This window comes from Suillus bovinus, assembly GCF_016758785.1.
Source record: "Suillus bovinus strain UH-Sbo-P2 chromosome Unknown EDB93scaffold_66, whole genome shotgun sequence".
NCBI lineage: Eukaryota > Fungi > Basidiomycota > Agaricomycetes > Boletales > Suillaceae > Suillus > Suillus bovinus.
The window spans coordinates 72,934-100,911 of NW_024542122.1; the positions used below are offsets into that span (position 1 = coordinate 72,934).

A 27,978-nucleotide genomic window follows, 5' to 3' on the forward strand; every position below is an offset into this window, starting at 1 on the left:
TTGACTGCATCTGCCAACGCTCGTTTCATCCCTGGATCACGATCAGCAAGGTCACGCGCGATGGTGGAGAAAATCTTTTCATGTCGACGGTCTGCTTCTCTACGCCGATCAAAACAAAAACATGAACCAAGCCCCCCCGTTTCGTCGAACCAGTTGGCAATCGTGTGGGCGATGGATGATTTGCCCTTGCCTGCAGGGCCGGATAGCCACATTACACGCGGAACAGAATCTCCACTGCTGTTGATCCACTTGGTGATTTGGGAGAGGATGTCCATGCGAGTGCCTGGCAGACATTGCTTCTCGGTATCCAGTCCTGCGCCCCCTGCATAAGTCATGCCGCTGAGATCCAGTGTTTCGCCTAAAGGGTATGAGGACATCTCAAATAAGAGGCACTTATGAATCCTTACCTGCAAACTGAACAAAGATGGCTACGTCCCGATCAGCTTGATTTCTGAATTGTTCCATAAGGCCATCCAAGGCACCGTTGTACCGTGTGATGATATCATCCGTTTCTGCGATGATGTTTTTACCGACTCTCTTCCCTATGATCATAGTAAGTATAGAATTTATGTGCGAATGCAATAGCTTGACAACTCACAGAAACTCTTCGTCTCTGAGTATTCCCTGATGAAACGGGCACACTCGAGAGTCTGCTGAGCGATCTTTCCGATGACATCGCGCATCGAGTCAACCTTAAAAAGATTATCGTCTTGGATAATGAAGCCATAAACTTGATCCAATTTCTGGCAAAGGCGATGTACTGATTTGTCGCGCTCCGCTTGGGCAAGAATAATCTGCAAGGAACCATATCTTCTGAGCGGATGTAAATCTCCGAGCAACATAGAACGTACTTTGGCTGCGGCAGAAAGTACGCCCAACGACATCTTTGCATATGGATGCACCTATAACTCGATTAGTCCGCTACCAACTAAGGAAAGAAACCCATACATTTGCGATCTTCTCAATGGCAGTGTCGAAAATTTTCAGGGGTTGGAGGTATGTGGTGCTGAAATCTCCTGCAGTAGTGAGATCTGCTGAGGCATTGCTGGCGGCGGATGTCACAGACTGCACAGGTCCCCGGAGTGTTCTCATGTGTTCTAAAGCCTCGTGGGCACCCTGAAGTTCAGCATCAGTTGATTTGGGACGAGAGATATTCTCTGCGCCAGGAGGGGCGGCGGGAACCTTGACACGACCAACAAAAATTAGAGACGAAAATCAGATAACGTGGTGCAAGTACCTCTGAAGCAGGTTCTCCGGATGACCCTTGGTTGATGCAGATACTCGGAATTTCGGATGAGGCAGGATGCTTGTCGTCGGTGGAAGGATGCGGGTGTGGTGTGGCCTGGGCGCCTCTGATAAGAAAACTCGATTGGGATTTCATTTTCGAGTACATACCTCGACATTCTGATTGGATGAAGAACCTTGAAGGTCAACATTCTGGACCGCAGGAACGCGGTTGCGGGAACGCTTGAAAAGTTTCTGCACGATGTCAGCCATGTTTTCAGCATCAGGAAATCTAGCTGTCTACTTACAGAGATTTTCTTGGTAATGCCTTTCAAAAATTTCCAAATAGTCTGCTGGACTCGACTACGGGGTTGGCTCTGGACGAAGAAAGCGTCAGAAGCAACAATAAACCTCATCGACAGTGAGGGAGCCCTTGAGTCGGACTACATACCGAGCCTTCACGAACGGTTTCTTCGCAGGCCTCCAGGTTGTCGAATTCGGGAAAGGTCAACGATCTATGGGCAAGCAAGTGCAACATACGAGTTCCGGGATGAGCTTCTGCACAATCTGCATTTTTGTTCAGTTGGCGTAATTGTCATCGCGTCATCGGCAATTATAATGTACTAACTTCGTCCTTAGGCCCGTGTATCGCACAGTGAATTCGCCGAAGGCCAAGGCCTACTTCAGTATGATGCGGTGCTATCTTCGTCTGTATACTGTCGATAGACTCGTCCGATGGGACCCAGGTGGTTTTTTGGAGCGGGATGCTACGGTCCATACTTCACTGCCAGATGAGGACGAACCCAATCAAAAATATTATTTCGATTGGCTTTGTGACGTGGCCAGTTGCACTTGTTACTGTTGCTGAGTAGTTACATAGTTTGACGTAGTGCACATCGGAAGTTAGCTCATCACCTGTTTTTGCACCGCTTATCTCCTAATCTGTATATCTGTGCAATGCTTTGATGACTCATTCAGCCTTACCGTTGTGTTGCTCATTTCTTATGAGTACGTGTGTATTATAACCAACAAATCACTAAATCACGATGATGATAACAATAACGATAACGATAATAACGATCCTAATAGCGCAAATGAATGAAAGTGTGCTATACTATTGAGAATAGAAAGAATGTGTGTAGTGGGTAAAAAGACAATACATGAATGAATGACAGTAGATGATAAAAAACAGAATAGTCGGTCACAGAAGTGAAATATAACTACGTCTCATGAACGTCTTCGATCTCATTGGCCTCCCAAAAATCAGCGTCGTCGTCAACTTCTTCGGCAGGTTCTGTGACCACGTCATTCCCAAGCAATTGGGAGAAACGTACAGGATTCGCAGAACCAGGCATTCCACACGACTGCGCAACATCAGTTGCTGGGGGTGCGATCTGCAGCGTTCTGGGACATCGACGTGGAGAACATGGGATATGGATAGGAATGAGTCGGCGCCATGGTAGGTGCTGCTGTCGCAGGCGTGGCAGAAGCGGAACTCGTCGAGTTCTGACTAGCCGAGTACGACGGAGGAGCGTCTGCAGCTGTCGACCGTCCGCACTTGCCATTGACGAGGTGTCTCTTGTACGCATCATTTCTCGTATACCTAATCACAACAATATTAATGACGAGGCACGCTGGTTTTGAGAGTTTGGATACACACGTTTTGGAACAATCGGAACATTTGAATTTCTCTAGCTTGAAGCCTAGATGCTTTTGTGTCCTGATGTGCCTGAGATAGCTTTCAGGGTTGAGTACCATGCCGTCCCTAGAACACGTGAATGTCCCGTTGGGTTGACCAAATTGATCCAACACGGGTTTCTGTACCAAGGTTTGAGAATGCGACATCACGAGGTGAAAAGAAAACTCACAAACAACGGGTCGTTCTTCATCCCGCCGGGGACTACTTTTCTTCGTTTGATGACGCGGTCTAGGTCTTCCGCGGTGCGCTTCGGTACTCGAGGGAGAGACGAGGAAGCAGATCCTGCTGCGATCCCAGTCCCGTGATGCCGGTGGTGGCATCCTCGGTGCGGTATGGGTGGAATGTAGGGGTTCGCGACTCCTGGAAGAGAAGTAGAAGGGAAGGGTTGATGGTGCAGGAAGGGCGCAGATGGGTGTTGTGGGTATGGACCAACATGAGTGGCACACGAGACATTGGCTACTGCAGGGGGGTGACAACCATTCTGTCCCGGTTGGAACGCGTGATGCGAAACTCTTGCACCCACACCAGGCGAACGCGTGACGGGCGCGTATGAGCCATGCGTCCCATTAACTGGCACACCGTACGGGTTGTGGGGGTGTGCAGGGGCATAGCCTGAATGAAGAATGCATGCGGGCTGGGGCCAGTGAAATTGACCCATATACATGCCGGTGTTCGGCATGTATTGGGCTCCATTGGAGTAATTGGAACCGTTCGATGAAGAAGCATGGGTGGCGGATTGGTTCATCTAGAAATAAGTAGACTTGATTAAACATGTAGGTGTTGAAGCTGGAGATACACGTACCTGGACGAGCAGATAGTTGATTTCAATGTTAAGGGGATGTGCGCGTGTTCGCAGTGGCAGTAAGTGCAGTGAGTTGGGGATAGAGGATGAAGGCCACAGAAGCAATATTTATACGCTCGTCCAGCGCCGCCGCTTTGAAGTGGTTCTCGAGGTGTGTTTCCGCTGCAGGGACCTTCCTTTGAAGGAAGATGTCCTGTGGACCACCATTATTTACTAAAGAGGACGATGGTCCTTTGGCGCGATGTGCTCAGCTTTGCATGCACGCTTGAGTTGTTCATTCTTGTTGTAAGTCCGCAAAGCAAAGACGAGAAGTGGGTTGTGGACGCGCTGTGGATGTTTGTGCCATCCTTAGGCTAATAATCCGATCGCAGCAGCACAACCTATGTTTCTGTCTCCGCAAATACATGAATAATCGTAGATCCAAGGCCAATTCGCATGAGTGATGAGATCCATCAGGTCTCGATGAGTCATGTCGGTACTTCGGGAGAAGTAACCCACTCGGCGAACTGGTCGACAACGGAACGAACCTATGCGAGGTGTGATATACGACGCGAAACTTGATGGTACACCTATTTGTATCCCTTGTAAACGCATGATTTTAGAGACGGTTCACCAGCATCCGATTCGAGAGGGCTCGACCGCGGAACGACATGGATCAGAATGTTCTCATTACACCTCCCGAATACTCACACTGATGTTCGGTTTCCTGATCAACAACATCCTGTCATAGGCTCTGGCAGAACGCGACTTCTCTAACCAATACACAGAATTGACCGTAATTGTATCTCCCTGTTTTCGAAACTACACAAGTTACAAGTCTTGCAACATTGGTCGATTGCAAATGCCACCCCACTGTTGGGGCGAGCGGGGCGTCCCATCAGACCTAGGCAGGTTCGGGTGGAGTAGCAGGTGTCCTGGCGCGGTGGCAAATTCCTGGCTCGTAGTCGGTAGTCCTCGCCCATGTCGTAGTCCGATGTCAGCGCCGTAGCCTGCCGTTATAGAGATATGGCCTTGTCCTCCCCTTGGAGTCCTTCCCGTTACATTGTGACCTGCTCTTTAGTGTTTGTATAAAAAGTAACAAGACAATACCAACTGCAAAGAACGGAAAGAGGGTGAGGACAAGGGTTCATCGTTCAACAGTCGTCTCTAGCATTGATTTGCACTACTGCGGCTCGTTACCACAGCGCAAAAACGACATCAGCATATCCTGGTGCGGCCTGAGTCCAGGAGTTTTGATCGGATGGAGCGACAGCACGCGCAGGACATAAGTGGCTATAAAATTTGTGGACTCGGTGGGTTAAAAGTGGTACCTGAGGACATGAAGGTATTCTTTGAAATTTGCAATGTACACCAAGCACATTGGTATAGACTTTCGAAGTGCGGCCAAACGTCGAGCAGGTAAGATTTCCGGTCACAATCATTGGTGCCACTGCGAGGTTAATAAGTTTCAACCATGAGTGAAACTCGTTTATCATTTGGTTTCGTATTCCTCTCCTGCCAGTGCGCCTTATAGCTTGCGGTGGCGCGTTGCGTGTAGGCGTCATTTTTAATGAAGGCTCCATTGGACAATACCAAGAGGTAGTAACAACATGAAGATACGATTCAGAGGTCAAGTTGTCGTTTGGTCACGCGACGTGCCACTGTAAACAAACCATTTTAGGAAAGCGTTGTAGTTCGCGTAATTTTCACCGCGACCTCTTCGTCTGCACTTTCTGCAGCTGCAATCTAGCCTTGTATTTTCGATTAAGCCGTCGCCATGGCTGTACTTATCAATACAACAGCCAACATCTCCGTTGAAAGTCTCGCGAGCATGAAAACAAGACTAATAGACTAGTAAATATCACTCGTGGCACCTCAAGACGTTCTGTTTCTTTTCCCAATCATGTATAGTCGGTTCTCTCTGATTTCTCGCCTCATCTCTCCAGCCTTTTCTTGCTCTTACTCTGGCACCAATGAACGAAACAGATTAGGAACGGGAACATGGGGTGTGCGAGTCCACCAAGATTTTAATGGTCTTCCAAGTTTGAGCATGCTTTCTGATGACATATTGGTCGATCATATATTCGACTACCTGATGGTGGAAGATATCCTGTGCCTACGAATGGTAATGTCTACCTTGCATCTAACTGCTGCTACTAAGCTCCTCGTTTTAGGTCAACAAGCTGTTCTACAACCTTACGCACCATGGTATAATATGGAAACGGTTTCTGCGAAGGATTGGACCCAATGTGCCTGCGTTACCACCTTCTCGGCATTATTCTCCTAATTTCTTGACCTCGTTTGAGGCCGAACGATTAGTCATTCGCGCGATTACAGTCCACAAGAACTGGATCCTGCCAAATCCGCTTGCCACCGCTTACCTCCCTGTACAGGCACATAGGCATATATTGTCGATGGTCGTACTTCCTGGTGGAAAATATCTTGTCGCATCTGCATGCAATCTTGCCAAAACTCACTACAGTTTGGTTGTATATGTTCTTGATCATCGTATCTGTGGCATTGTTCCTCTGGCGGAAACACCCGTGCGAGGGAAAGCGTACAATATATGTGCCAAGTACATGAATGTGGAAGGCACGCCAAGCATTCTCATCGGGTATATTCGTCGAAAGACGTTGAAAAGTCATCAAAGTACTAATAGGTGAAAGTTAATTGTCTCCGAGTGTACCTTCCAACACTGACTGTCAGCTCAGTATCGATCCCTCCATATACAATCCGTACTTGAACAACCCACGGTGTCAAATAGATGCTCCAATGCCGCTGGAGTATGTCGCGACGTGTTTGCAGATCTCCCTGGATGCATTAGATGCGTTAGGAAATCCTGTCCTCGTACCTGGTTCCCAAGAGTTTTTCGACTTTGCTGCATCACAACCCCCACCATTTCGCCTTCTTGGACACTTTCGCAGCGACTCAGAGCTTCGAAATATTGATCTTGGTGAACTCGATGGCGTTCCGAACATGGTAGTTGCCAAGATGCCCGAAACCATTGTGGTGAAGGAACTAACGTCTGATGGTGCTATATCTACTTTTAAATGCGCGCGCGAAGTCACGCTTTCACAACAGGTACAATCATTTTTCTTGCTGTGAAGATTGCTCTAAATTTCTCAAAGGAGCAACCTATTTGTAACCTCCGATTCTTACCTTTGCAAGGGCAAATTCTCGTCGTGCGCTCCACGAATCGTCCACGATTAGCACCAGCCAATCCCTCGCCTGGTGGTCCACCTATCATTCCTGATGTCATGTTCACTGTCGCCATGTTTCCCACGCCTGACCCCGGGGATGAAGAAGCAGGAGAGTTTAACCCACTTTCGATTGCCTCCTTTTACGGGAAAGATATTGAAGACTTTCAAATAAGTGACCCACATGTGTTCAATGACAACGGTCGCAATTTTATGCCACCCCCTATCAATATCTTCTACAGGAATGAAAGCGGGGGTCGTATCTGCCACATGATTATCTCGCCAACCCCACGAGAGAGCGCACCAGAGGGATATAGATCTACAGGGAAGCCCCATTACGCTATCACGAACCTGAAGTCCAACATGATGCACCGCCTATCCTTCAAAAACGACGAATCCAGAACAGTATGCAGAACATTCGTCATCCCAGGTTGTCTGCGCTCTTTATTCTACTCCATTCCACGCGATAATCGATCGGACACGCTTTCGGTCCGCAACTTCTCCGGCCATCTTCTGTCCAAACGAGGCGATGATGCTTATAGTATCATGCGGCGCGAAACGCTGCAAAATATCCTCCGACATGTTCCCACGCCTCGCGAGAATATGCTGGGACAGTTTAATCTGCCTTCATATATTCTTGATCATATTCGCAATGGTGTGACAGCGATAGCCTGGGACGAGGGCACTGGGCGTATCTTTTATTCTAAGCCACATGAGACGATGTTGCATATTATTGATATGGCAGCAACGCCCTTGGAAAGTGAGTTCAAGTTCATATGTTCAGTTGGCCATACCCTCAAAGTCATGCTGTAGCGATTACTGGGCAACGTCATCCAATCCCTCTGGAGGATGAACGCATGCTCGAATTGTGAATTATATCACACAACAGACATTCTGGACTTGATCGCATGAAGAACTACAGCTAAAGCGTTAATTACTTCTTGTATCGTAAAATTAAGCGATTGTATATCAGTACATACTCAGTCCGCGATAACTTCATTGTTGTTTGTATCTGGTCATTTCTCTAATGTACAACATGAAATCGATACAGGCGCAATGAGGTAGAGCTACGAATAAGCGCAATAGAGGAACTGTCCACTTTGCGGGAATAAAAACAGTGTATGCGATTGCAATTAAAATAGGTGACTGAAATCTTTCCACGAGGCAACTGCTCAAACAAGAAAATAGGAAAAAGATCATTAAACAAGATATAGGTAAACACATCGTTACCATGGAATACAGTGTCAGGCTCTGGACTAGCGAGAGATGGGAAGTGTGTGATCGAATCACCGGGCCGGGTCAATTATTCCTGCTCTTTCCCCCTCTCGCGGTGCTTATCCTTGCGGCCAAACGAGAATGATGCGGTGAAGCTCATCTTTCGACTCGCCCGCTTCACGGCACTAGTGGTATTAGTAGCGCCAGATTGTAAAACCGCCTCCAGGGTTGTAGGTGCATGTGCTGACTTTGGCCGTCTAGACAACCCTGTCACGCCTTCGTCATACAACTTACTTTTCACCTGCGTCTTGTCATTGTCTGGACAAGGCAATGTCATGGGCATGTGACCATACGTCCCATTAGATAGATCACCCATAGCAGCCGGCAATGGAGGAAGATTATGATCCCGAGATATAGTTGCAGAGGGGCGTGAACCAAGCGTAGCACCTGCAGTCGTCGGTCGAGCTGGGGATTTAGGTGGTCTTGGTGGTTCAAAGTCGTGGGGTGCCACTGCTGGCCGTTTGTGTGGTCGTGGATGATCAGATGAGTGGCCGCGAGAATAAGCTGAATGAGGTGATTGTACTATCCTTGAGTTTTGCGGAGAAGCAGGTATCGTTGGCAAGGGACGAATGGTTTGTGGGTGATGGTCAGGAGACATTGATGATGAAGTGCTTGTAGTGTGTGAAGAATATGACGTAGTGGCCGAGACGGAAGGCGAACTCGAAGTATCTCGTCGACTGCTCGTACTATGCGATGATGTCTGAACAAGGCCGGAAGCAGATGAAGGGCGGCGATGGACCATGAAAGGCGCTATAGGACGATCAAGATCTGCCGGCTCTGAAGGATGTCCAGAACCATCATCCTTGGAATGCTTCGATGTCAATTCAGTAGTGTGGAACCTTGATGACGCATCCAGGGGCACGACAGGAGGCGACGGAGTCTTCTTTAACTCAGTTTCCAAGCTTGGACGCAATTTCCCTCCCGATTTAAGACTTTTCCTTCGGAACCAATTGGTGCTCTTCTTCTCTGTTTCCTTTTCCTTGCCGTTCGGACTTCGTAGAGCAGGGATAGGTAAAACAGGTGGCAGCAGATCTGATGGCTCGACCATGGGGAAGGGAGCAGTGGATTTTGCAGCCAAGTCCCGTTTGTCTACACCGATCTTCAGCGAAGGGACATGTTTGAGTATGCTATTACGAGCTGGTAAGGACGGCTTCAGTGACAAGCCACGACCAACTGTTGCTTGATACGGAGGTACCGAGGGAGGACTGAGTTTCATAAATTCCGAAGGGATTTTGCGCAATGATCTCTCAGGAGGAACGGGGATACTCGTGGGTAAAGATGGAGGGGGTAGTACAGGCACAGTCTCAGCAGTTTCTGCCTCTGGGGGTTCTGCGGACAACCCGGGCGGCAATGGTATAGGTTCTGAGAGTGATGCAGGAGAATCTGTAGGAAGTTGTATATGCTCCTCAGGAGCACGTGGACTTGCCGGACGCAGATCAAGGGCGACAAGGTCTATATCCACAGCTTGGTAGTATAGCACATAGGCGGAGCCCGAATTGGATTCGCCAAAGTACTTGGGTATGTCGGATTCTTTGATTGACTCCACTGTTTCATCGTCGAATACGAGCCAGGCACCCAATGTCTTGATGATGCTGACATAGTGGCCATGGTTTGGTCCGCTATATTTACCAGGGACAAACGAGGGAAGAAAAGCGTGTCAGCGGCGATTACAGATAACGAGCGTCACACGCAACAGTGGACGTACTTTCCGATGTGAACAACTATGGCAAATAGTTCATACAGTCGATCAGGGTTCTCAGCATCATCAACAGTATTGAACAAGCGGAGCTCGAAGGGAAATGCAACGCGATAAGCCAACTTGATGTACTTTTGTACATCTTCTTGATACTTGAAGCGCTTGAGATGTAGAGCGAGAACATTGGGTAATCGCTTTATCTTCATCCTGGTTTGGCCTCAGTATCAAAACTGGATGAGCAGATATTGGTTACCTCTTTTCCGCTTCCTGGAGGTCGCAGCAACCATCGCAGAAAAACTTGTTTCTCTGGCAGAGCATTTCACTAGCGCTGAATTGTCGAAGACATGCTGTCACGCTCGAGTTCTGTTCAATGTCTATGGAAAGGTCCAAAAACGATTCGTCACGTGAAGATACCTGTGCGCGATCAGTAAGCGCAGCAGTAAGTATTACGACAACGTACGTTTTCGCATGTCAGACATCGAGTTTCACTAGTCAGTATACCTTCAAATATCTGGTGAATGAATGTAGCTCCCGTCGACGGATTACCTGAGCTCGACGTGCTTGCTGTCATTACCAGCGGTTGCGAGGTTGTAGATGACGATTTGACTGAATGAGCGGCTAGAAAACAGAGGTGAAATAGAGGTGTCAGTGGAAACAATGAGTGTTCTAAATTCTGATTTTTCCACATACAATCATCGAGAGGAACCTGCAGTAGCTTCTTTTCTTCTTCTATTTCCTCAACGATCTTGTTGAGGAGGTAGTTTAAAAATTCGTGAGCATCCTGGTGCATTGTATTTCTAAATGCTTCATTTAATTCTTTGAGTTTGTCTATGAACGCTCGGGGGGCAACGGTGCCTTTGTCGGCTGGGTTCTGAGAGATGTGAATGTACAAGGAGCGAAGTGCAGACATCAAGGTCCGTGGTGATGAGGGGATCGGTGGTGTTGGAGGGTTTACAATACCGGTATTTTGGGGAGATTCTGGTATGGACTGGCGTTCTGTTTGCTTCCAACGGGTAGCAGCGGCTGGTGAAGCGGGAGCGGCACTAGGAGTGAACTGCGAGGATATGGCTGCTTGGATAGTGATGCACGGATCTGCATGCTGAATTACGAGATCTCGAAAGGGACTGCAAAAATATAGAGCTTGTAGAACAGAGTTGGCATAACTTTTAAGTCATCAGCGGGCGGTTGGAGTGTGGGAACGAAGTGAGTCGTACCAGGTGTTGCCAAACTATAGGAATGATGGGAATGAAGATCATTAGTGGAGATGGAGTAGTTAGATGACATACATTCTCTAGACCAAATTGCTTTCCATCAGCACAAGGGATTGGTAACGGTTGCAGGACAGGATGGTCGCTAGTGGTTTGTAGCACAGGTTGACCAAAAGGGTTCCATTTCCCTATAGCCATAGTTCAGAGCTCGGGTGACGAGCTCTGCGATAGAGGATGATGGCGGTTGAAACTCGGGATTGAGGGAAGATTGGTACGACAAGGAAAGCTCGTTTAGTATGAGTACATCAAACAGGTTACTGACATGAATTTCCAGCTCAACCGACAAGCCGGCCCCCTTGGTCCGGTTCTTAAAAAGGTAAATTTTTGCGTGGCGGACCAAGGCACTGCAGAGGCGCAGTTCACATGTGGTGCAGCATATTGCAACCAGCGCAAGCGCTCACTGGCCAGCTACTCCTGATGGCTGGCATGCGCGGATTTCATGTCATCTACTACCGGCCGGTGTGGCATGCCGACGCGGCCCCCATTTTTTATTTTGGCTTGGTTTCCAAAACGAGTTCAAGGTACCCTTTGACTTTCATAACCCAATTGTAATCCGTAACCTAGGGCTTTGAGCCATTTATTCTAATGAAATATTTGCTGGAGACTCGTAGTCTTAGGTGTGTTCATCGCCCCCCACGCCTGCTCATCAGACCCTTCAATTAATTTGTCAATGCTTTGACAACCTTGCACTAAGCCCAAAGAGCATTTCATCATGATACAAATCAATTCAATACAAAATCCCTATTTGGCGTTGAAGCCAGATTTTATACAGTACGCTGTTAAAAATGAACCACGCAAGTCACACGAATCCTGTCTTACGTACGTGGATCCAATCCCCCACTTTCACTACACCATTCGCGGTGAAAACCCCATTGCACCCCATACAGGGTAGTCTGGGTCTCCCGGGATCCAGACCTCTTCTATGCTTCATTAAAATTTTCAATGGCACCGCCTTGTCACGTATACCCGTCTCGGGATGTACATTTGGCAGCTGCAAAAGCAAATAATCAGCACCTATTTTTCAAAGGAGATCGACCAGATTCGCACCACGCAACGAGTACATTTGCGCACAAGCTGGATGATCGAAGATGCCCCGTCTACACTCTCATGATGAGGATGGATAGTGAATTCAGTCATCGTATCCTCGAAGAAAGGTGCGCCAGCTCCTTTAATCACTATGTTGGGGCGGAATCTGCAAGCAAGATGAGCAACAATTCAAAGTAGCACAAGCCTCAACATTCGGACTGAAAAAAAAAATAGGTTTACCTTTCCACCTGTAAAGTGTCGCTGGACCACTTTTCCTCTATGCCCTGCATGCCCACCATCCCTTGGATCAGCTTCTCCACGGCCGCGACACTTTCTTCGGACACTACCAACAAAGGGTACGAATCCTGAAAATATGAGGGTGCATCTAAGTCGGGAAACCGAACAGTCGGTGGACAGGTCCGCGGACGCGGGCCTTTCACAGCCAAGTGTACTGACAACCCCATATATTGCGAAAGTATCTCCGAGGGTGACCTTCCTGTATTGGTTTGACATACGTACCCCTCGATGTCATTCTTGCCCCACAAAGATATATCAACACTAGAGAACACATGTGTAAAGATCAAAGACGTCGGGCCGTAGTGACACATAGCTCCACTCACTTCTGCCAACCCTGAAGCTCTTCCTCAGTGGGGTTTAATGGCACGGAGAAGGCCTCACAGCCTGACTCCTTTGGGAAAGACACCTCGAGCCGGCCGCCATCGGGAGATGAGGGGTCAGGAATGATACGAGGAACTATAAGAACCATCTGTACAAAATTATGTCAGTCTCTACTGGACCACGGGTGCTACTGACGACATAGGACGTACCTTAGCCACATCTCGGGCAGTCACGACTGCATTATTATCCGCCCTTATTATGCTCCATCTGCGATCATTCTGCAGCGCAATCAATATCAATATTATTAGAAACATATTGAATACACTGACATCGAGTCCATGAAGAGTGTACTTTGCCTCTGAAACGGAAGTGCCTTTGCAACTCTACAAAATCAATACTGCCAGCAAAGCGGAAAACAGCGTGATCACATACCTTGATGGGGTGGATTAAGATCTTTGTTACACGTATATTTGACGTATCAAACTTCGAGTGATCTGGGGTATCGGATTCGGCTTCTCCCTTGTCTGATCGACCACCTAATCCTCCAAGACAGATCAGATATTAATTCGAGCGACTGAAGGCACCAGGTTCCAAGTAAAGTTCCAAAAACTTTTCCAAAAATATGCTAAAGGCATCAGGAACAATATGGCGTACCTACTGATTTTGATATCTGAGATAGCACCAGATAGGCAAAGGGCGCAAGGAGACAGACGGTCGAAATCCACAAGGTTTGAAACGTGGTAAAACCGTGTTCCAAATTTGTTGCCAACTCCGCCATGTGTTCCATGACTGTTTATGGGGTTAACTCTTGGATGCTATCGTCCTCGTTACACCGCAGCTGCTGATCCTGTGAGGCTCTACGATGTTGGATTGGCTAGGGATTCGGGTGAAAGTTGTATCAAGAGGTGAGAAACAACGTTGGGAACTAAATAGTAAACTTAGCCAAAGACTCCGACTCGCTGGTGTACGTGATTGAAAATTGAAAATGATACTATTGGTGGGAATAAGTCGAAAAACTCTCAAAGGGCTGCCTCACAGCGCAGCTATCCTACAGGGGGCCCATAATAAAGGGGGAATGGCAGTCTTCCATTTCTTACAAGAAGTCATTGTCTGACACATCATGGGAGATACTATAGCCGAACCATGAAAAGATACCGACCAAGGCATCTTAATAATTTGTGAAGAAGTACACTTGCTCTCATAGCACCATGTCATGTAGCGCCAACGTTCAAAATATCAGAGCTTCATAATGAAATGAAATTGCGGCCGTGTCTTCGTGAAAATAATGCGGTAGTAGACTGGTGTGCTGGCGCCTGGGCCATTGTCATGACATATATATTTGATTCCTGAAGTTTCAAAAATCAGAGTCGGCGACATAGTCGCATATACTTCAAACGTAATATCATGCTCAATGTTACAATCTGATGGACGTACAACACCTTTGTCTGCATAAACTTCCCCACTACTCATTCAATTTGTGCTATGCCGTTCTCAAAATGATGTGCACACCGCTGTCTGTGCTGATGATGTCGCTGAACTCTCCGACCTGCAGGGCAAACGCGGCGTCCTCAAACGGCTTCTGCATCTGACCCTTCGAGAAGGGTCCGAGATTTCCCTTCTGGGAATGCGATGAACAATCAGAGTGCATACTCGCCAGTTCTTCGAACTTCTCGCGCGAGTTGCCAACTTGAGTCTGATATCCCCGGAGAATTTCAGTGGCCTCTTCCTTTGTGCGTGTAATATTCGCCTGGGAGCATGCAGCGTTAAAATATGTCCCTTTTTGGAAGGCAGATGCATGCACACCTCCTTCCAACTTGACGGTCGCCGACTGTCTTTGTGCTTCACCAACAGATGACTCGCCGTGATTGTCCCAGACCCTCCACTGCTACCACCGCTCAGGTACTGTGAACCGGGAAGAGACTTGATCTGATCATCCGATAGCTCTGAGGGAGCATCCCAACTTGATTGCTTGCTGGAAGCGTTGAAGTAGTATGGTATGCCCTTCGAGTTGGACATGCGAATTTCCCATCCAGATGACTGGGTGGGAAGCGATGTAAGACATAATCGCGGTTAAACGTGGTAACCCGCGGTGACTTACCATCACTAGATTTATATGATGTGAGGAAGATGTGGCTTTCGTTGTGCTCGTGGTTCGTTGTGACGAGTGAAACTGAGCTCATTGTAGCATTATGTAATGCACCGTTTTAGAATTTCTGTATTTGTAATTTTGTATAAACAAAGTAGATGGGCCCCTGTGTCTCAGGATTAGACTCTGGGAAGTCTTGGAGAGAGATTTTGACTGGTCTTCTGGGCCAAAGTCTGGAACAAGACTCCTACGGAGATTAAATCCTGCTCGATATTTCAAACGGCCATCCCAATACCAACACGCCCCGCCGCGTCTACATGTTCATGTTCAACTCTTCTCGCCCATATCCTTAGTATATCAGGGTGCTAGTGGCAGTGCGCGGCTGAGGCTGAATGATGTCATCCTTGAGGAGGCTAGCACATCGCGAGGTCAATATATGACCTAGCAGCGAGCTCATTATGTTGCTGTATGACAATAATAAAAAAAGGCTCCTAGCGTCCATTGAAGTAAGTCCTTGGCGCTGTTGCAGATAGTGAGCAAGCGCGAGAAACAGTAACGGGCACATCAACTTTCATACTCCGCTTGGGTACCGATGGGACAGGGCCGCCGCCAGGCCCAGACTTTGTCCCAAATCAGCCTTTTCCCTGAGAGAATAAAAAGGCTGCGCACTCCGCGCTGAGCTAGTACTAATATTAATACTGGATGAATTTAGGCATTGTGCAAGCTGTAACCTTGACCGCAGTCATCGAATGACCAGAGGGACCAAGTATGATCGTGAGCCTTTTGGGCCTCACCCTTTCATTAATGACCCATGGGTCCTGCAAGAGGTCGATCCTGCCAGAACGGTGAGTGCATTTAAGCCATTTTCACATATAATGGATCCTCAGTCGCATATAGGTGGTAGACTTGGCCATGTCAGAGCTATCTAAATGTATACGACGTCGAGATGACTGGTGGAATCTATTTAAATGCCCGGAAACCCGCGCTCAGTGGGCCGCCGAAGCTCTCGTTGAGCCAATGACCGTGCGAGCACCAGGTCGCAACCTCAAAGTGTGGCTGACTCCTAATCAGGTTGGTGGACTTGGTTGAATTTTGTGAAGAGTTTATCATACAGTCTCGCCTGCGGGTAGGTTGAATATGTTCTAGAGGAGTTGCAGGGCTATGCAAACCTCCGCGACGCTGAGAATAATTGGTAGGCCCTCTTTTCCGGATAGGCGCTGGCGTTCTAACATGCTAACAGTCAGGTTTCTTGCTTTGAGCGCATTTGGGAGTCTCAAGCAATACTTGACAACTCAGCGCGCGCAAGCCTCAATTGTCAACTTTCTCGCTTTCTGGAAACACTTCCAGACAAACTGGCACGGCGCGAGGGAGACGAACTAACGCGTCGCATTATAGATCCATACCTTTACCCTTTCATTTATGATCGGACGCTTGCTTACGACTCAGCTAAAGAAGGGTTTCTTCGTCCTGAGCTAGTGCCCAACATTACGGACACGACCACCACAGATTTTCTCTCGCAAAAATTTGCATGTTTGCCTTGTGACTTCCTTATCTCAGCTCAGGACGGTACAACAAAGGCGCTCTCCTACATAAACAACCTCCACCCTTGCTACTCTACGCTCTATCGCCACCTTGAGGAGTTGCTCTCGAAATGTGTTCCTATGTTTGAGCACGTCCTCACGGACTTGCATGTGGACAACCCGGTCAGAGCGCGAATACAAGAACCTTTGCCGTCGGAGTGGGACGAGCCAGAGCCTCCGGATTTCTCGGGCAGCTCCGTGGATTGGTCTGTGTTTGAGAGCAAGAAGCGACAGTGGATCATGCACAGGTCGATTGTACCTGATGTCCCGAGTACCGGTTACCCAGGTGGGCTTGAAGAACGCCGAAGTGTTGTGCAACTCAGGGGGAAGACCCTTCAAGTCATACATGACGTGTACGATATTTGCATTGTATGGTTCATTTTTCGCACGGCCACCATTCCCTAAAAGCGAGTTCATGTAGAAACCAGGCGGCCCTGCATTTCAGGGTTCTCCATGGCGTGTAGAGGGCATGAAGAACGAACGCATCGTCGCCTGTGTCCTCTATAATTCGTCGAGTGTATGGCATCTCTTAATTTGTTATCCAAAACCTCAACCCATTTTTAGGAGAACATTACCCCTAACTCGATCGAATTTCGCATGGCTGTTAAGACACCACCTGCATTTCCCAAGAAAGGATACCAGGACGTAACAATGAAGACCTGGGGTTTACAGACAAGAAAACCTTGTCATCAGTATATTGGCGCTGTCCCGATTCAGGAAGGACTATGCATCGCGTATCCTAATATCTATCAATATCATATTACACCATTCTCATTGGCTGATCCGTCAAAGGAAGGGCACCAACGCATCATCGGGCTGTACTTGGTTGATCCAAGTATTGCGCCGCTGGCGTCCACACAGAGAGTCCCACCCCAACAGAAGACGTGGACAAGGTTAGGCCTCGAGAAGGGAACTCGTGGAATCTTTGCAGTGGAGCTAGTTGATAAAGTGCTCGATGAAGTGGACGGAGTCATGGATATGGATGAAGCGGTGAAGTATAGAAACAGTATGGTGAAGGAACGAACTAGGTTGTCGGTGTTGAATGACGTGCAGCGCTTCAATATTCCATGCAACAGCTGATTATCAGGTAAGCTACAACGACAGGTATCCTAATAAGCTCGCTCTTGATCTTCTATATGTCCATTATTAGAAGGGTGTAGATAGACTCTTGTACCACTAAATTACTGTTGGGTATATCCTTGAGGGTTCATCGACTGCCAGTTCCATAAATCTCGGCACATAACCTCCAGAGGCTGCGGTGCCTTGAAGCCCAGTTCCCTTTCGGCCAGCGCAGGATCCGCAGTAAGATCAGGAACATCACCGCGGCTGTTAAGAATCGGTAAACAATGGATGATTACTATAGGCGATAAATAAACTTACCGTCTCCCAATGACCTCATATTTGAAATCGAATCCTGTAGCCTTGCGCATCGCCTCAACAATTTGAAGAACACTCATACCCTTTCCTTTCCCTAAATTGTAAGCCTTGTAGCGCGCATCGTCAGGGCAGTTATCGAAGATAGTAGATGCAGGCTCGAGTGCGTCGAGAGCAAGCAAGTGTCCAGAAGCCAAATCAAGCACGTGGAGGTAGTCTCTAACGCAGGTACCATCCCTACAATCCTACATGAACCCTGAACGTCAACGAGTGGTATTAGATAAACTCACGGAGTGGGGTAATCATTTCCGAACACTTTCAGAGTGGCAGCGTCTACGCGCCCAATGGCCATATGTGCTAGCAAAGGCAACAAGTTCCCTGGCCGACCGCGTGGGTCCTCGCCTATCAATCCCGAGGGATGCGCGCCTGCAGGACTGTATGCAAGTTAGCGTCAGTACATATCAATGGACAGGAAGAAATCATCACTTGAAGTAGCGAAGCGAGATGGCACGCCATCTATTCGGTTCAGCTGTTGAAGGGGTGTTAGTGGGACCTTAGGTACAGCAAGGGACGCTTACCGTGGCACAAATCATCGATAACCATCTCAGACATGACTTTTGTTTTGCCGTAAGGGCTGTCTGCTTTGAGACGCGTCGTCTCGGGAATTGGGATCACAGGGGGCGTGCCGTAGACAGTAGCAGAAGATGAATAGACAATGCGAGTGCAGTCGAAATCTGACATGGTCTGCAGCAACGACACGGTAGCAGCAACGTTGTTTGCGTAGTATGTCAAGGGAATCTCAACAGACTCGCCGACCGCTTTGTACGCCTAAAAAATTTCATTCAGATCGATTCCAACCCATGCATGAAAAAACCAATACTAACAGCAATGTGAACGACACCCCATATTCCACCCTTGCCATAGCGTTCAAAGATGTCTTTTATTTGCTGTGGGCTAGTCAAGTCGCACTGGAATACATCAATTTCTGTGCTCTCCTTGTCTGCCTCCGACGGGTTTTCGGGAAGTGTGTCTCGCGCAATCTGGGCTACATGAGTGAGCGATGCAGGGAATGAGTTGTGGTAGTTGTCGAGAGAGATGACTTTGTATCTTCTTGTCTGCTGTAGAGCGTAGATTACATGTGAGCCTGGAAACTTCAGTCAAAACGCAAGCTGAACAAGTCGGCCCCGAGGTAATTACCAATGTAGCCAGCTCCACCAGTCACCAGGACACGCTGTAATGACAAAATATGAGCCTATTCGAAGTACGAGGTATGCAGTTTGAGTACGCACTCGCAAACCGGTGGATGTGGACATTGTCGAAGGTTGAAGAAGGCAGAATTTACGGAATGTTGGCAACCGACTTGCAATGTGAATTCATCCCGAAGTTTGGCGGACGCCGTGATCACGAGTGTCTCACTGCGCTTCGGCAAGCACAGGTTAGACTTTTCTGAGCGCATCATGGGCTAAGTACAACATGAAAAAGATAGTAGGTATTGAGAAAGTCTCTGACAACGAAATAGCACAATCGAGCTTTGCATGCATCCTCCCAATTCGTACTACGAAGCGAATTCCGAAATTTCGAATTCTCTTCTGGCCCATCAGCGATCTTCCATCTTCACATCTCCTTCAGCATCCAATGGAATCCCTGCAGTCCCCGTGGCATCACCTGCCTTACCGGCTTTGCGGTCCTCTTGTCCTTGCGTGGTCGACAGAGTAGGTACCATCTCTTCGGCCTTCTGCGTCTTTTGATTCTTTTCTCGTTCCTTCTCTATCTCTATCTCATTGGCAAGTAAAACAACGTCTCCCGTACCGATCTTGCCAAAATGCTGCAGATATTGATCTCGTGCTGTACGCAATGCAAGCCATGACCAACGTTGTCTGTTCTATTCAAACTTATTAGTAAAATCATGGAAGAATGACTGTATTCTGTACCTCTTCATATCGAGCAATCTGATCATCAGTAAGAGAAGAGGCAAGTGGTGGAACAATGACGGAGGACGTTTCTGAGACCGAGGCCACAGCTGGAGGAATTGGTGTGGGTGCTGCTATCGTCGAGGACGGTGGTGCGAGAGTGATTGGAGGACGGGCAGGACTTGATGCGCCTGTTTCTAGGAATGACTTTACTGGTGATGAACCAGGTTTTGGGGGTAGAGATGGATGCAAGGGCGAGCTGGAGATACTGGGTGCCGATAACAAAGCAGGGAACGAAGCTACTGGTGGCTCCACTTTGGGTGGTTCTGTTGGTGCGGATGCGGGAGCTGGTGTCTCTTGCCGTGCAGTGGACTCTTGCGAAGCAGCTGCCTTGGCTCGCGCCTGAGCTAAGCGTTCAGCATTCTTCGCAAGCTGCTTTCTCCGCATTTCAATACGAGCGTCTTCTTGCTTGACTTTCTTCACGAAATCCTTAACATCACCCGGCCTGCCCATTCAGTCAGCATGTAGTCATCGAATAGATATGAGATCCTTAACTGAAATGGATTCTGCAGGTCAGACAAATCCCTGTACCCCATCTCCCATATCTCAGTCAGCGACTCAGATCCTAGGTTCCACTTCCACGGCTCGGGAGCCTTCTTTCTATTTGATCGAGCTTCCCTGGTAGCCTCCTCCATCCCTAACTTTCTGCCATCTGCTTCAGCTGACCATGGTTCCCTATCAAAAGGTGCGCAAAGGTCATTCTTCCACTTCACCCAGTTCTTTTCCCGATCAAGAATAACATTCACAGTGTCCGCAAATGTAGGACCGTTTGGAGCAGTGGACCGCAGCTCTGCGGATACCTTTGCGATGGTGTCATGGACCCACTGGGCATCTGTAGATTCAAGCGTGAAGTCCATTTGGAGAGATCTGTTCCTTGGCGTGGACCACACAGCCTTTGTGACTTTAGTGAACGATAACAGATGGTGAAGGAGGATGAGGAGTTGGAACAGGACTTGTCGACGAAAATGGGTGTCTGCAATCTACAAAACTTCAGTGACTTGCATGTTTAGGAAAGCAGATAGATACCTCTAAATTAAGAAGGTCTGGACTTGTCAAGAACTTTGCGAAGAAGTATTCGCTATTATTGCTTGCATCGCCCAACTCTGGTTCTCGTTTGCGTTTTAGGTTGCTGCTTGTACCACTGGTACCTCTATTGCCCATCATGGCGCGCTCCTTCGTGGTCGCCTCCTTGATAACAGGCAGAACCTTATCCACAGCGTCCTTGAATTCTCCGAATGTATTGGGAAGGGCAAACAATGGGGGTCGGGAGAAAGGCAGTTGCAGGGACCAGAACGTGGTGTAGAAACCTGAGAATGACATGAGTCACAGAACATCACGACAGAGCGCTAACCTACCGTCCTTGTCTTTGGGATCTGCAAGTTCCTTCTTTCCACCGTCTACCTCCATTTTCTGGCTGTTTTCAGGGCCCCCGACTGTCTCCACATGTTCATCCTTTTTCTCGACGTCCTTCACACCTTCCCACGTAGGTCCGTACTCTCCTCGCAAATTGACACCACTTCTTTCACCCAGAGGGAAAACGCCACTCAGAAAGGTCAATATACGACCGCAAAATATCGTGGTAGAACCCATTTTTGAGAGACGGCGGAGAAGATCATTGAGAGTGCGCAGTAGTATAAGTGCCTTGCCCTTTTGCGGGACCATGTCCTTGGTGAGCCGAGAGGCACTTGACTCGATCCAAGAGAATATTTGTGAGCAAGATGTGATAGTTTGTGTCTCGAGAAGATCCTGAAGAACAGTAAAAGGGAACGTTGCCTCGCATACATCTGTTATGCAGTGAGCACCTCGTATACAAAGTGCGGGCAGAGACCACAAACCGTGTTCAGTGAATGTCAACACCAAGTCGAGTCTGTCGCGGAGACCATTATAGTACAATGCACTGTCGCACTTCAATGCACTACCCTCAGTTGCCTACCAAAGCATTGATATGAAAATGATGAAAAGCAAGAAAGAAAGCACGTACCGCTAAGGTGAACACCTCATTCTTAAGGAGAAACTCCCATTGACTTTTGACGTTGTCTGCAGAAGACTTGCCTTGGAACTTCTTGACCTCATTTCCTACTAGTTCATGCAGCAGTTTCTGATCGAATGGACGTTGGGGGAAAGATTCGAGCAACAATTGAACACACTCTGTTTGTGAGCTCATCGAGGTCGTTGCAATGAAAGTTCTTGCCGAGATGCCGTTTGTCGACATGTCAGTACTGAGTCTAGCCTTTACATAACCATTCTCTTCAAGCTAAATCCGAATTCTGTCACGTCCATCGTTCATCGTTCTGCATCATGATGTCCAACAACAACACGGCGGCCGACACTGGAACCCATAGTCCTTCGATCAATAAACTAGACAGCAATCTTGAAGCTGACATTGCTCATTTGAGCACCCTTCTGTTAAACGGCTCATTGAATGGCAGTCATGGAACAGAAGACCTGATGGAAATCTTGGCACATCTAGATAGCGCTGATGATGTGGCCAAAGGCATTGAGGGGAAATTAGACGGGATATTGGGAACCTTGGATAATCTCTTGACATCCCTCGAGACCCATGATGAGGCGAGCATTGAGGAGAAAGTAGTATCAGTAGAGGCAGAACGAGTCATCGTCTCAACAGAGAGCAAGACTACCGATGGGCCTACTCTCTCGCGTTAGCAAGATGGTTACTGCAGTGAGTGGTAATTCAGTTTATTGGTTGTATACCTGCTGTTGATACCGTTCTGTACTGCTTGCCGCAGTCGTTCACAATGTGCCCCGACATCAGAACCGACCTCACAGCAAGTTCTTCAAACATACCTATCATCGGTCATGACACATGACGAAGCCGTTATTAGTTGCGTTTCTGATCACTCTACAAATGAGCCTACTTGATCTCGAGAAAGATGTTGTTTGACCTGGCGTGCGGAGAGCTTGGGATAACCACGGGGTCCGACAGTCTTCAAAGTGGTACTCATGTCAGGAACTGCTGTAGGGTGTCCCTGATCGTACGGGCACAGTCGAACTCAAAGCCTTATAACGCACACTGTCTATAGGAGATCCAGGCTGTGGGTTATATGGTAATATTGAAAATTTGAAATGTCATTTATGTGAGCATACACTATCGCAGTGGCATGCGTTCAAATCCTCCGGGGAGTAGAGTGACACAGCTAGTGCATGAGGAATCATGGGATATCAGCGTTATGATCATGTATCAATATCCTCTAAAGCCATCGGATCAAAACGATTTACAGTACGAACAATGTCCCGGTCCTTCTTTGCGAAAACAAGCTAGAAAACAGTTCAATCAATTACATCAAGAAGGGTATCATGCGCACACTCACCAAGTATGGATTAGCAGTGGACCCTGTGGTGTCAGCCAAGACCTCGTTTTTCGACACTTCCGTAACCTGATGATCATTGTATTTGAACCAGTTATCGGGCTGTTCCGGTAGATGTCGGGAATAGAAGAAGTAGTGTCCAAATGAGGGTGATGAGCCACGATGTATGAAGACGGAGGTCAGTTCATATGCGACTGAGGTATCATCTTTCCAGATATTCTCCAGCTCTTCCTTCATCTTTGATATCGTGTCCTTGAGCTCAACAATCTCAGCCTCGATCATATCCTGTTCGCTGCTGATATTCGCGACGAGCTCTTCATCGACATCTGGGAGATCGAGCGTTTCTTGCTTTGACAAGAAATCAAGCGTATTTTTGAGCGATGCAGGGAAAGGTGCGTGCTAAGGCAATTTATGTAGTTAATCCACAAGAAATACACAGAAGCCTTACCTTATCTTGTGTCAGCAGGCGCAGACGTTCACGTCGCATGTTCAATTCTGCCTGTACTTCCTTTGATCTAGCCCTCTTGCCTAGATCTGCGGTATCAAGGAACCGGTCCATATATATCGTCTCGCCAAACTTGACATAAGCTTGCGATTTGTATGGTTGGAGGGTCTCTCTGTTGAATTGCACCCGCTATTGACTTGTTTAATATTTATCACTGAGCTATCTGAGCAGGCACTTACTTGAAGTTGGATCTGCAATAACGGCGGTAGATCAACCAGTGTCACCTCCATTCTGGCTTTCTCGCCTTCGTAATCAACGACATCGTCAAAGTATCCGCTTAAGCCATCGTAGATATCAAAGCCATTATCGGCCACGTTCACAGGAAGATGAGAGAAAATATCCTCTTTCTCGTGTGTCGAAGTTCTGGGATGCCGCTGGGCGGGGACTTGAGTAAGTCGTTGCCGCAATTTCCCATAGAATAGCCTGGTAAATCAATCACAGTTCATGTATGTGTCTGACGGACAGCAAAGTACTCGCCTCTTCACAACGCTATTCTGATTGTCTGAGTCGCCCAGCCCATCGAATTTCAGGAGCGCGATCTCAATCTGGAACATGCAATTGTCCATGCATTCAGAGACATCATGCTGCTTTCCTACAACCAATTATTTAGATATGACATCATTCAGAAGACAGGTGTGGCTTACCAAACATCATAACCGAATCCGATTGAGTGGGCTTACGTGTAGGCAAGGGAGGAGTCGTCTTCTGCTCCTCAACCTGCGAGTTCTCATGGTTCACAATCTCCACATCTGGAAGCGGAGATGGCAGCGGCATCGTGCTTGACGAGCTTTCCCCATGCAAGCGAGGAGATTTGGACCCACGAGGAGGAGATGGCTGGGATATCATGACGTATCCATTCTTCTCTTCTGCGATAGGAGACATGGGAGTGTCGACATCCATATCCATGCGTTGCTCGTCGCGTGGCCGCTTGCCGAGAACCGAGCCATTTGAGTCAGGTGACCGCACGGGCCCGTCCTCAACAAGCGTCGCATCTGTGTCGTTCGAGGAATCGGTACCGCCTCTGTCAGCTTCCTCCTCCTCCTCATCTCTTGATGTTACAAGTGCTAACTTCGCAAGATCGATAGTCGGTGTGACAGCCTGGTTCTCACAGAATTGGAGTTGCCAAAATAAATCAGCCAACTGACTAACGACTACATTGATAATGATTTTAGCTTGGAGTAAAAGGGATGGGTAGCATACATACATTTTTTCGATCGCAGTATCTCGCGCCGCGTAATTAGCCGTCCACCAACCCGATGTCGTTTCAGGTCGTCCTCCGAGTACTTCTCATCTTCAAGGGCCTTCACGTCAATGTTAGCCATGGTAGCAACAGCCTCACGAAGCTCCTTAATTGTGTAGAAGTATTGGAGCAGCGAGTTCAGATAACAGGTGTTTCCAAGTTGATTCAGGCCTCTTGGAAGATCAGCACGCGTTGCAGCCACGACATCTCCAGCTAAAACGCCTCGGTTAAATGGTATATCAAAACCTGGGCAGGTACTTACGATCTTTGCCTTCTTCTAGGAAATGACGCAGTCGGCTGCTGTCCCTCACTTCTGCAATTGTTCTTAACGCTTCGCGCCACTTGTCAGATTGATGGGGCTGCTCCTCAACCTATTGATGTTCGTCAGAACCGCAAATGAGGCCACGGAGCCTCGCATACCCGCATCATAAACACCGTTAACACAAGTTCATCATCCACATCTGCGGAAACCTCTAATACCGAGTATGCACGTGAAGGGTCCATCTGGCTCTTCGACGACTCAGTAAACAGTTTCATAAGCTTCTTACTACCCCTCGACTGTGCAATCATCCTGAACGCCTCGTTCGCATCGCGTTGGAGCTGTGTGCAGTCCTTTGCGTCACGCCAGGCATTTTTGATGGCCGTCCGCCATGCTTCTGCAAGAAAGTCGTCTTCAATATCATCTTCAAGCTCCAAACGCAGTGCGCCGTCCTTGCCAAATCCAAGAACTGCGGCAGCATTTTGTAGCTCCTCCTCCGTGAATCGCCCACGAGAGCGCTCGTCAAAAACTAGGGTCTGCAATTCCTGAGACGGGACGCCATCAAGGGATTGGATTGCGACGACGATTGCGTAGAAGTGGGTGAAGTAGAGTATTGTATTGGCAGGGTCACAACGGCATTGAGCCAAATAAGCGAAGATGAGCATATCTAAGCAGCGTTAACACCGAGCAGATCTAAATGAGTGGATTGCTCAACTGCTTACCCGGAGAACATGTTGTAGGGGTTATTCCTAAAATCTTCCACGTCTGCAGCAGGGGTACATACTCCGCCAATGAACCTAACGGATACGACAAGGACGATCTCGGGACTGTACAAATAGCTCAGGTCTACCTTCTGAAACAGAGAAACTCAGCCTTACTCTGGTCAGGGTGTGCGCCGATCGCCTGCTGGTACATCTCTCGAGCACCATCTATTTTGACGTATAAAGGGTGCGGCGCATAGTGCTTAAGCGTAGATGCTGCGCTTCATGAGTGAGTGATACAGGAAACCAACAGTGATTCTTACCGAAGCGACGTTGGTAGTCTACGAGATACGCATTCGTTTCGACCCAGAAACGCAACAGCTTCATACGTGCTTCCTGACCTTCTGGACTGTTGGGCTCAGTATTTGGGGGTGTCAGAAATTCGTCTGTCTTCTCCTCAGGCGTGCCCGGAGCTTCAGTGCGCGTAGTGAGCTCGAACCCAAGTTGCTTGAAGATATAACTCCTGCAAATGAAGTCGTGAGTTGCATTGTACAATAACACAATGAAAGTTCCTGACGTAGTTGAGGACCACCCGATCTTGTTCTGGAATGTCTTCCCGAAAATGGGGAGATGACCATTCTTGCCTTTCCATAATTTGTTTTCGATGATTCTATAAAGAAATGAAATACCATCACAGAGTGAATTGATGGGCGTACGTGATCAGTGTCTCCCATCCACTGACAACAGACTCGTCAGGCTGCCTCCCAACGGTAGGGTGTTCATATCTATACTTCGTAAAATCCTCCAAGTATTTCTGGGCAATGACACAGGGCATAGGTTCTGATGCAATGCAGAAGACAGAGCACTGACAGCAGACATAAAGATCAAGCAGTTCGCCTTCTACATGTCCCTCGGGCAAATCTTCGTTCATCTTGACATCTGATTCCTTGAATGCATAGTCCTCAAGACTGACAGAAGTGACTTTCCGACGCTTCTGCTTCCTCTGCGCAGCGATTTCCCAGGGGGCACGATGGAATGCCGGATTGAGCTGGCCCGAATCGACAGCCTTGGGGTAGAAGTGAAAGTGATGTGTTTTCTTGGACTTTTCAAAGGAGTCATCAGTGCAAGAGATGGTGCGTTTACGACGGTCTTGGTCAGGGAGGGGTGAATGCTTTTTAGGGTCAAATGATTTTGCGAAGGGAGGGACAATAACGGATGTTTTCCATTGGAGGAACACCCAACCATGGTGTCGTCTGCAGTAGTATATATTGGCGTGAGGAACAGCACGAAGAAGTTCATCATGGCTCGGAGGAATGAAAGGGGGTACATCCCCAGTCGGCCTTATGTCAGGTGCGGTAACGCTCACCGAGAACAATGAATGTTCAGGGTTATGCAACATTTCAGCAACGAAGGGCGGCAGCATTCCCGGCCCTGGACGGTTTCTCGTTCCCCGCAGTTCCGCATCCCACCAGTTCGTCTCCTCCTCCTGGTCCCGCGCATCAATATCCATGACTTTTTGCGACGTTCCACCAGCCCAAGAATTGTCCCACGGTATCGGCCCATTCCAAGTATCATTTCTGCCCCAGTCATCTTCGGCCCACCTTTGCTCGGTGGCCGGCCAGTTGTGATGGTCGTCAGCTGGGATGAGCGCAGGAACCTGATCTGTACCAATTGTATCTTCTGCAACGAGCTGGGGCTCGCGAAATACAGTATCATAGGTTGGCGGGGGTTCGATGTTAACCTTTGTGTGGGCCGATCCTATAGAGCTCTTCGGGCGCAGTGGCAATGGTGGAGGCGTGAGTCCTGCGTTCGATTTCGAAGCTGACGCGTAAAAAGTTTCTGGTGGAACTGTCCCCGGAGCAGTCGGTTGGTGGCGCACGGGCTTGTTATTACTGCTGCTGCTACCGTTGTTATTGTCCATACTGCTGCGCGAGAAATATGTATATGATGGTTAAAATGTCGAGATTCGACTTGTCAAGGAGTAGCCCTGGAGCACGAATGACAAGATGAGATAAGCTTTGTCGTTGTGCGGGCTAATCAAAACTCGCACCGGTTGCTCAGATCTGAATCATATACGGATTCAGACGCCCAATTACCTGCGATCTCAGTGACGAGAGATGAAATCGAGTGGACTAAGTACGCGTATGCTTATG

The 27,978-nt window shown here is 48.2% G+C and overlaps 10 protein-coding genes across 10 annotated transcripts; 3 read left to right on the plus strand and 7 right to left on the minus strand.

Annotated features, from left to right (window-relative positions):
- Positions 1-406: 406 nt before the first annotated feature.
- Positions 407-2,194, minus strand: EDB93DRAFT_1339417 (uncharacterized protein; the record flags this gene model as incomplete). Its single annotated transcript, XM_041455420.1, has 9 exons — positions 1,853-2,194; positions 1,676-1,791; positions 1,533-1,601; positions 1,396-1,479; positions 1,238-1,342; positions 949-1,182; positions 852-902; positions 599-794; positions 407-542 (listed from the first exon to the last, which is right to left on the minus strand). Coding segments are annotated over exons 2-9 (960 nt in total), but the record flags the coding sequence as incomplete, so codon positions are not given.
- A 776-nt stretch (positions 2,195-2,970) lies between these two features.
- On the minus strand, positions 2,971-3,899 carry EDB93DRAFT_780763 (uncharacterized protein). Its single transcript, XM_041457448.1, has 2 exons — positions 3,726-3,899; positions 2,971-3,668 (listed from the first exon to the last, which is right to left on the minus strand). Exon 2 carries the CDS (start codon positions 3,666-3,668, stop codon positions 3,069-3,071), a length of 600 nt encoding a protein of 199 aa, XP_041304036.1. The 5' UTR covers positions 3,726-3,899; the 3' UTR covers positions 2,971-3,068.
- Positions 3,900-5,421: 1,522 nt separating this feature from the next.
- EDB93DRAFT_780829 (uncharacterized protein) lies at positions 5,422-7,989 on the plus strand. Its single transcript, XM_041457449.1, has 5 exons — positions 5,422-5,829; positions 5,879-6,363; positions 6,416-6,785; positions 6,833-7,661; positions 7,715-7,989. Exons 1-5 carry the CDS (start codon positions 5,608-5,610, stop codon positions 7,771-7,773), a joined length of 1,965 nt encoding a protein of 654 aa, XP_041304037.1. The 5' UTR covers positions 5,422-5,607; the 3' UTR covers positions 7,774-7,989.
- On the minus strand, positions 7,960-11,278 carry EDB93DRAFT_1303197 (uncharacterized protein; the record flags this gene model as incomplete). The annotated part of the gene is made up of 7 exons (XM_041454713.1): positions 7,960-9,795; positions 9,882-10,079; positions 10,126-10,286; positions 10,333-10,490; positions 10,563-11,035; positions 11,087-11,100; positions 11,159-11,278. 7 exons carry the CDS (start codon positions 11,276-11,278, stop codon positions 8,205-8,207), a joined length of 2,715 nt encoding a protein of 904 aa, XP_041304038.1. The 3' UTR covers positions 7,960-8,204.
- A 661-nt stretch (positions 11,279-11,939) lies between these two features.
- On the minus strand, positions 11,940-13,571 carry EDB93DRAFT_1242371 (uncharacterized protein; the record flags this gene model as incomplete). The annotated part of the gene is made up of 8 exons (XM_041452005.1): positions 11,940-12,131; positions 12,188-12,332; positions 12,407-12,724; positions 12,787-12,932; positions 12,994-13,062; positions 13,114-13,167; positions 13,217-13,320; positions 13,439-13,571. The coding sequence occupies 8 exons, from the start codon at positions 13,569-13,571 to the stop codon at positions 11,940-11,942; spliced, it is 1,161 nt and encodes a 386-aa protein (XP_041304039.1).
- Positions 13,572-14,087: 516 nt separating this feature from the next.
- Positions 14,088-15,063, minus strand: EDB93DRAFT_780921 (uncharacterized protein). Its single transcript, XM_041457450.1, has 3 exons — positions 14,588-15,063; positions 14,219-14,531; positions 14,088-14,130 (listed from the first exon to the last, which is right to left on the minus strand). The coding sequence occupies exons 1-2, from the start codon at positions 14,798-14,800 to the stop codon at positions 14,265-14,267; spliced, it is 480 nt and encodes a 159-aa protein (XP_041304040.1). The 5' UTR covers positions 14,801-15,063; the 3' UTR covers positions 14,088-14,130; positions 14,219-14,264.
- A 440-nt stretch (positions 15,064-15,503) lies between these two features.
- On the plus strand, positions 15,504-17,779 carry EDB93DRAFT_781003 (uncharacterized protein). Its single transcript, XM_041457451.1, has 6 exons — positions 15,504-15,715; positions 15,768-15,941; positions 16,001-16,062; positions 16,111-16,819; positions 16,872-16,967; positions 17,015-17,779. The coding sequence occupies exons 1-6, from the start codon at positions 15,620-15,622 to the stop codon at positions 17,528-17,530; spliced, it is 1,653 nt and encodes a 550-aa protein (XP_041304041.1). The 5' UTR covers positions 15,504-15,619; the 3' UTR covers positions 17,531-17,779.
- EDB93DRAFT_1091721 (THO complex subunit 1 transcription elongation factor-domain-containing protein) lies at positions 17,632-21,958 on the minus strand (the record flags this gene model as incomplete). Its single annotated transcript, XM_041446379.1, has 14 exons — positions 17,632-17,776; positions 17,831-18,061; positions 18,115-18,258; positions 18,311-18,353; positions 18,403-18,652; positions 18,709-18,968; positions 19,022-19,076; positions 19,545-19,706; positions 19,756-20,239; positions 20,290-20,774; positions 20,821-21,101; positions 21,150-21,578; positions 21,630-21,723; positions 21,776-21,958. The coding sequence occupies 14 exons, from the start codon at positions 21,956-21,958 to the stop codon at positions 17,632-17,634; spliced, it is 3,246 nt and encodes a 1,081-aa protein (XP_041304042.1).
- Positions 21,959-22,003: 45 nt separating this feature from the next.
- On the plus strand, positions 22,004-22,857 carry EDB93DRAFT_1168928 (uncharacterized protein). Its single transcript, XM_041450280.1, has 2 exons — positions 22,004-22,474; positions 22,542-22,857. The coding sequence occupies exon 1, from the start codon at positions 22,093-22,095 to the stop codon at positions 22,456-22,458; it is 366 nt and encodes a 121-aa protein (XP_041304043.1). The 5' UTR covers positions 22,004-22,092; the 3' UTR covers positions 22,459-22,474; positions 22,542-22,857.
- A 135-nt stretch (positions 22,858-22,992) lies between these two features.
- Positions 22,993-27,917, minus strand: EDB93DRAFT_1303215 (uncharacterized protein; the record flags this gene model as incomplete). The annotated part of the gene is made up of 14 exons (XM_041454714.1): positions 26,542-27,917; positions 26,403-26,495; positions 26,149-26,348; positions 26,003-26,101; positions 25,847-25,951; positions 25,286-25,791; positions 25,128-25,236; positions 24,830-25,078; positions 24,270-24,776; positions 24,085-24,217; positions 23,805-24,048; positions 23,569-23,754; positions 23,124-23,519; positions 22,993-23,070 (listed from the first exon to the last, which is right to left on the minus strand). Coding segments are annotated over exons 1-14 (4,110 nt in total), but the record flags the coding sequence as incomplete, so codon positions are not given.
- Between the last annotated feature and the right edge of the window lie 61 nt (positions 27,918-27,978).